The sequence below is a fragment of the Hippopotamus amphibius genome, chromosome 2 (assembly GCF_030028045.1).
Source record: "Hippopotamus amphibius kiboko isolate mHipAmp2 chromosome 2, mHipAmp2.hap2, whole genome shotgun sequence".
Classification (NCBI taxonomy): domain Eukaryota; kingdom Metazoa; phylum Chordata; class Mammalia; order Artiodactyla; family Hippopotamidae; genus Hippopotamus; species Hippopotamus amphibius.
This window is the reverse complement of record NC_080187.1, coordinates 82,296,636-82,305,154: the sequence shown is the minus strand read 5'-3', so window position 1 is coordinate 82,305,154 and position 8,519 is coordinate 82,296,636. Positions and strand designations below refer to the sequence as shown.

The 8,519-nt window shown below is 38.4% G+C and overlaps 1 protein-coding gene across 1 annotated transcript; it reads left to right on the top strand.

Moving 5' to 3' along the window:
- The first annotated feature begins 321 nt into the window (after positions 1-321).
- On the top strand, positions 322-987 carry LOC130845211 (interferon omega-1-like). The gene has a single exon (XM_057722107.1). It carries the CDS (start codon positions 322-324, stop codon positions 985-987), a length of 666 nt encoding a protein of 221 aa, XP_057578090.1.
- Positions 988-8,519: the final 7,532 nt, after the last annotated feature.

Sequence of the window (8,519 nt, the reverse complement as noted above, 5' to 3'; positions counted from 1 at the left end):
AAAATGGAACCTCAGGTCAGGGCTAAAAATTTGTTGCTGGAACAGAGAAGACAGACATTTATGCATGGAAGACAGAGAGAATGTGTGTATTGACAAACCTACATCACTTCTGATTTTAAGATAAAAACCGTTCTCATTTGATAAATAAATATCCATTTGGAAGGCATACCTGAAACTACTGGGAGAATGAAACTTCTTGCATAATTAATAGTTTAGAATGATGACATTTTCATAGACCACACTGAGAAGACATAAGTGAAAATCAAAAAAGGAAGTGTATAGAAATGTTTAGAAAATGAAAATTACTGGGTTGCCTATTTAATGGCCTGGCTTAGAAAGAATGTCCTCAGAGAACTTACCCCCAAGGTTCCCACAGACGCTCATCACAGCCGGGCCAGCAGTAGCCTTGTTTGTCCCATGGCCTTCGTGCTCTCTCTACTGGCCGCCCTGGTGCTGTTCAGCTATGGCCCTGGTGGATCTCTGGGCTGTGACCTGTCTCAGAATCACGTGCTGGTTACCAGGAAGAACTTCATGCTTCTGGGCCAAATGAGGAGAATCTCCCCTCGCTTCTGTCTGAAGGACATAAAAGACTTCGGTTTCCCCCAGGAGATGGTGGATGGCACCCAGTTTCAGAAGGCCCAGGCCACCTCTGTCCTGCATGAGATGCTCCAGCAGATCTTCAATCTCTTTCACACAGAGCACTCCTCTGCTGCCTGGGACACCACCCTCCTGGACAGACTCCGCACTGGACTCCATCAGCAGCTGGAGGACCTGGACGCCTGCTTGGGGCTGGCGATGGGAGAGGAAGAATCTGCCCTGGGAATGATGGACCCTACACTTGCCGTGAAGAGGTACTTCCAGGGAATCCACCTCTACCTGCAAGAGAAGAAACATAGCGATTGTGCCTGGGAAATTGTCAGAGAGGAAATCATGAGATCCTTCTCTTCATTAACAAGCTTGCAAAAAAGACTCACGAGGAAGAAATGACACACACCTGCTTCAACATGGAAAGGATTCTCACTGACTAAGAAGACTACACTTCCACCTGTGCTCTATGTCAATGACTCTCATTTCTGCTGTCATCATGCCTTGAATTGAATTGATGTCTCAAATGTTTTCAGGAATATTAAGCAAGATGATGTTCTACTCTACAGGCACTAGTCCCTCACAGATGCCCATGCTGATTTATTTATTTATCTACTTATTTATTTTCCTATTTTATTATTTATTTAACTACATATTTAAATTATTTTTGTTCCTCTAATGTGCACATATACATTGTGCTTAAGAGAAAAAATACATACATTGTATTTAGTCAGTTTGTGATTTTGCTTCATTCATTAAATTCTTACTATTGAAAACTTCCTTTGATTTTTTTCTTAAAAAAAAATACCTGGCCTGAATTTGCAAAATGACTAAAAATGTGTTACAATTCCTTGACCATCATTATGCTTTTCACATTAGAAATAAAAAGACTTCCTCTAGCCAGGTTGTGTGTTGCCCTCAGGACATAGACGGGAACATAACTAATCCAATCTTGCTTTTTGTAGCTTTGATTTCTGTTTAAGGAAAGTAACCTAAAAACAATAATGAGTTCATTCATAATTAAATGATTACTTAACTGTAAAACAGCCCTAATTTGTAGTAAAAATGAATATTAGTTAGGTTGCATGCTTCAATGAGAAGGGAGAAAAATGGAATTCCCACACTAGAAGGTGGATCAAGCCATGAGGATACAAAAAAAAAAAGGAGACATTACCAATAGTTAACTAGTAGACATTTCAGTGCAAATGTCCATTGGATACTAACGATGACAATTTACAAGCAACTCCATGAAGTCTAAAGCATGGAATTGAAGAACTGATCAAATAGGAAGACAGTGGAGAATGAGAATTGGACTTAAAATTGAGTCCTATGCACCTACCCTTAAAAGGGAGGGAACACCACAAAGCAAACAGAGGTGGAATGGCCATATGCTAACAGGACGAGACAGAATGGTGAGAAGAACTTGTCTAAAAGAATAAAACTGTTTAGAAGACGCAATGCATTCATGGAAACGCAGATGGAACGTGCTCCCTATATTGGGACAAGAGATGGCCTTGGCCACATTAGTGAGAGCTTGTTTGGTAGAATTAATCAGCAGAAGGTGAAGAGAAGGCGGAAGGATGAATAAGAGAAGGTCATCACGATATATATAGGAAATAGGTTTGAGATATTTGCCATCTGAACTGGAGGAGATAAAGGAGGTCCTACTCAAGGCTGGTACCTAGAGTAGAAGGTGGATCATTCTATTCTCTTCAAGGTTTTCCCTTTTTGAAACGTTTTTGCCTCTGAAGAGATTTCATGGATTTGATGTACTGACAACTCATAATCATGTTTAATATTTTATTTACACTAAATCATGACATATGTAATTCTTCACAAGGAAACGTCATCATCATTTTGATGAACATTATGTTGATTGTCAGTAAGCTGCTCTGTAGATTGAAATCATCCACTACATGAGAAACAGCCGGAACTGACCTTAGTGAGAGCTGATCTGGTGGAATTCATCAGCAGAAACCATACTGGAGTAGCCGGAGGGGTGACAAGAGAACTCCCACTGTCATTGCTTCACCTGGCGAGTCACTTTACTTCTTTCACTCTCATCATAGTCAGATTTGCATTTGTTTTCCTTTTCCTTCAGTGCATCAAAGGCAAGGACACTTTCCAAGAAAGATGAATGGAGAAGGCAATCCATGATGTATTGAACATTATGGAAAGTCATACTATGGGCCCTTGATGTTTCCATTTTTACTTCCCTATTAAGCTACAAACCTCAAGATGATACAGAAATTAATTCAGTAGTTGCAAGACAACCCATGCCCAGGAAAATACGAAATGAAAAACAACGCATAACATTACAAAGACTCTGACATCAGGAAAGCAAAGAAGCCTAATTTTATCTCCATCCTATGCCCCACATCTTCACTATGAGATGGAGACTGATGAGTCAAGGGGCTCGGTAGAAATGTGCTCAGTCATCTAATGATGCATATTAATCACTTCCATACAAGGTTCTGATGCAAGGTCAACAGCAGGTTCTGATGGGAGGTCTGATGGAAAATCCAAGAAGCCTTGTAAATTATCTGGAGTAATTGTTATGAACTCTGTGGTAATGATACAATGGTAACAAGATGTAGCCCTTTCTCCTGTGGTGGGCACTTGTCAAACAAATCTATTTTCAAGAAGACCAACTCAGAAGAAGAAGCAAGCTTGGCTGATGTGGAAAATAAAGAGGGCAGAAACAGAGACCAGGACTAGAAGTAAACACAGCCAACCTCCTAGCAAGATAAATGTAAATCCTCACCCTAATGCCAATTTATATCAGTTCTTTTTATCCTGTACATCATGTTCAACTGTCAACAGAAACTTAACCATACTAAAAGGTAAAAAACACAGTTTGAAGAGACAGAGTAAGTATCTGAATCAGGCTCAGATAAAGTAGAGATTTAGGAATTATCACACCAGGAGTCCAAAATAACAGTGGTTAAAGTGCAAAGGGCTCTAATGTAGTGATCTATCTATTCTTCTACTTTATCTCGATCATAATATATATGGTATTAAAAATAGTTTTGCTCATATAATATCATGTTCAACTTTATAATGTATTCAAATATAATAAAATATGCTTACTTTCATCTTTTCCCAAATTATTTTCTTGTTGAATTTATGAAATTCTTCCCCAGAAGACATCTTGCATTTGTTCTTTTTCTTTTCTTTTCTTTTTTAAACTTTATATTGGAGTATAGCTGATTACCAATGCTGTGATAGTTTCAAGTGCACAGCAAAGAGACTCAGCCATACATATACATGTACCCATTCTCCCCCAAACGCCCTTCCCGAATTTGTTTCTTCCTACAAAAAGAAATTGCTTAAATTCAAAAAGGATACTGAAAAATGGATGATGAATTCTACTCCTCAATTCTTTCTTTCAGTAGGTTATATTTTAAACCTTCATATTTCTCTATCAGATATATGATAGTTCTGAGCATACAGAGGTGAAAAGAGCAAATGCCAAACTTCCTCTTTAGGAGAGTTCAGTTTGGATGAGAAAGAGATGTAAAAACAGTCATCATGATAAAATTACTTCAATTAAGTTTCCGGTTACAATGAGAGAGAGAGGAAAGGGGACTGTCTCCCCAGAATCTGGAATGAGGCTTCTCAAGAAGGGGAAAGGCAGATGTGCTCTATAAAGTGCTCCAGAAACACCTAAAGACAGATTTCCCATTGGTGGATGCAGATGCGGATCTGGAATCTACATCAGTGTACATCATGGAGATATTGATTTGTACTCTGTCGCTGCATATTTGGAAATCAAGGTACGGTAATGGCTGTCATGACTCATGAGTAGAGCGCAGAATGAGAAGATGACCTAAAGCTTATGAGGACCTTCAACTTTTAAGACTGAGAAAGAGAAGGAGAGTCCAAGGACACAGAGCTGGAGGAGCCAGTGCAGCTGGGAGGCAGCCAGCTTCAGGAAGCACTGAAGAAGGAAACAAAGGGTTTGACAATTACACAGGATGTAACTTAAACCATTATTTGTATGTGAGCTAGGATTCTGCACTGAATCTAGATTCTGCCAGGACATATGTGTGATCCTGGGGAATCACTTAACTTCCCTGAGCCTCACTTTCCTCAAAGGTAAAGTAAGTGAAAGTATTCCTAGAGCTGTTGTGAGTATCAAACACACAAGAACATTTAAGGAGAGAAAAAGATGGCGGCGAAGTAGAGAGACGTGGAGTGCATCCCTCTCCACAGATGCATTGGGAATGCACGGAAGGACACAGTCATTCCCACAGAGAACCAGCTGAACACCAGCAGACGGCCTTGGACACCGGAAAGGGCTGCGGAGAACCTGACATAGCCGACTGAATATTCGTCTAATCCAATACTTGGACATTAGTCTGAGGCTTGGACAGTCTTCTATAAACACCTCTATCACCAGGACAAGCAACCCCAAAAGCTTGGACAACCATGAGGAAACAAAGAATCACCATGCAGGCAAAGGAGCAGGAAAAAAACCCACAAGACCAAATAAATGAGGAGGAAATAGGAAAAATGCCTGAAAAAGAATTTAGAGTAATGATAGTAAAAATGATACAAAATCTCGATAACAAATTAGAGAAAGTACAAGAAACAGTTCATAAGAACTCAGAAAAACAAACAGCAATGGATAACAAAATAACTGAAATTAAAAATACTCTAGATGCTCTAACCAGCAGAATGACTGAGGCAGAAGAACGAATAAGTGAGTTGGAAGATAGAATGGAAGAAATAAACGCCACAGAGCAGGAAAAAGATAAAAAAATAAAAAGACTAGAAGACAGCCTCAGAGACCTCAGTGATAACCTTAAACGTACCAACATTCGAATTATAGGCATCCCAGAAGAAGAAGAAAACAAGAAAGGGTCTGAGAAAATATTTGAAGAGGTTCTAGTGGAAAACTTCCCCAACATGGGAAAGGAAATAATGAACCAAGTCCAAGAAGCACAGAGAGTCCCATACAGAATAAACCCAAGGAGAAATACACCAAGACACATATTAATCAAACTAACGACAATTCAACACAAAGAAAAAATATTAAAAGCAGCAAGAGAAAAGCAACAAACAACATATAAGGGAAAACCCATCAGGATAACAGCTGACCTTTCTACAGAAACTCTGCAGGCCAGAAGGGAATGGCAGGATATACTGAAAGTCCTGAAAGAGAGAAACCTACAGCCAAGAATACTTTACCCAGCAAGAATCTCATTCAGATTTGAGGGAGAAATCAAAAGCTTTCCAGACAAGCAAAAGTTAAGAGAATTCAGCACCACCAAACCAGCCTTACAACAAGTGCTAAAGGAACTTCTCTAAGTAGGAAACACAAGAAAAGGAAAACACCTACAAATACAAACCCAAAACAATTCAGAAAATGGTAATTGGAACACACATGTCAATAATCACTTTAAATGTAAATGGATTAAATGCTCCAACCAAAAGACACAGACTGGCTGAATGGATACAAAAACAAGACCCTTCTATATGCTGCCTACAAGAAACCCACTTCAGACCAAGGGATACATATAGACTGAAAGTGAAGGGATGGAAAAAGATATTCCATGCAAATGGAAGTCAAAAGAAAGCTGGAGTAGCAATACTCATATCAGACAAATTAGACTTGAAAGTAAAGACTATTAAAAGAGACAAGGAAGGGCACTACATAATGATCAAGGGATCCATCCAAGAAGAACATATCACAATGGTAAATATCTATGCCCCCAATATAGGAGCACCTCAATACATAAGGCAAATGCTAACAGCTATAAAAGGGGACATCGACAGTAACACAATTATAGCGGGAGACTTGAACACCCCACTTACATCAATGGACAGATCATCCAAACAGAAAATAAATAAAGACACACAAGCTTTAAATGACACATTAGACCATCTCGACTTAATCGATATTTATAGGACATTCCATCCAAAAACGACAGACTACACTTTCTTCTCAAGTGCACACGGAACATTTTCCAGGATAGATCACATCTTGGGTCACAAATCAAACCTCAGCAAATTCAAGAAAATTGAAATCATATCAAGCATCTTCTCAGACCACAACGCCATGAGACTAGATATCAATTACAGGAAAAAAACTGCATAAAATAGAAACACATGGAGGCTAAACAATTCACTCTTAAACAACCAAGGAATCACTACAGAAATCAAAGAGGAAATCAAAAAATATCTAGAAACAAATGACAACGAAAACACAACAACCCAAAACCTATGGGACGCAGCAAAAGCAGTTCTAAGAGGGAAGTTTATAGCAATACAGTCCTACCTTAAGAAACAAGAAAATGATCGAATAAACAACCTAACCTTACACCTAAAAGAACTAGAGAAAGAAGAACAAAGAAACCCCAAAGTGAGCAGAAGGAAAGAAATCATAAAGATCAGAGCAGAAATAAATGAAAAAGAAAGGAAAGAAACCATAAGAAAAATAAATAAAACTAAAAGCTGGTTCTTCGAGAAGATTAACAAAATTGATAAACCATTAGCCAGACTCATCAAGAAAAAAAGGGAGAAGATGCAAATCAACAGAATTAGAAATGAAAAAGGAGAAGTCACAACAGACACCTCAGAAATACAAAAGATCATGAGAGACTACTACAAGCAACTATATGCCAATCAATTGGATAACCTGGAAGAAATGGATACATTCTTAGAAAAATACAATCTTCCAAGACTGAATCAGGAAGAAATAGAAACCATGAACAGACCAATCACAAGTACAGAAATTGAGGCAGTGATTAAAAATCTCCCAACACACAAAAGCCCAGGGCCAGATGGATTCACAGGCGAATTCTATCAAACATTTCGAGAAGAGTTAACACCTATCCTTCTCAAACTCTTCCAAAATATTGCAGAAGGCGGAGCACTCCCAAACTCATTCTACGAGGCTACCATCACCCTGATACCAAAACCAGGCAAAGATGTCACAAAAAAAGAAAACTACAGACCAATATCACTGATGAATATAGATGCAAAAATCCTCAACAAAATATTAGCTAACAGACTGCAACAGCACATTAAAAAAATCATACACCACGATCAAGTGGGGTTTATCCCTGGGATGCAAGGATTCTTCAATATACGCAAATCAATCAACGTGATACATCATATCAACAAATTGAAGGATAAAAACCATATGATCATTTCAATAGATGCAGAAAAAGCTTTTGACAAAGTTCAACATCCATTTATGATAAAAGCTCTCCAGAAAATGGGCATAGAAGGAAATTACCTCAACATAATAAAAGCCATATATGAAAAACCAAAAGCCAACATTGTTCTCAATGGAGAAAAACTGGAAGAATTCCCTCTAAGAACAGGAACAAGACAAGGGTGTCCACTCTCACCACTGTTATTCAACATAGTTTTGGAAGTGTTAGCCACAGCAATCAGAGAAGAAAAAGAAATTAAAGGAATCCAAATTGGAAAAGAAGAAGTAAAATTGTCACTCTTTGCAGATGACATGATATTATATATAGAAAACCCTAAAGACTCTACCAGAAAACTGCTAGCACTCATTGATGAGTTTAGTAAAGTAGCAGGATACAAAATTAATGCACAGAAATCTCTTGCATTCCTATACACTAACAACGGAAGAGCAGAAAGAGAAATTAAGGAAACTCTCCCATTCACCATTGCAACCAAAAGAATCAAATACCTAGGAATAAACCTGCCTAAGGAGGCAAAAGATCTGTATGCAGAAAACTTTAAGACATTGATGAAAGAAATCAAAGATGACACAAACAGATGGAGGGACATACCATGTTCCTGGATTGGAAGAATCAACATCGTGAAAATGACTGTACTACCCAAAGCAATTTACAGATTTAATGCAATCCCGATCAAATTACCAATGGCATTTTTCACAGAACTAGAGCAAGAAATCTTACGATTTGTATGGAAACGCAAAAGACCCCGAA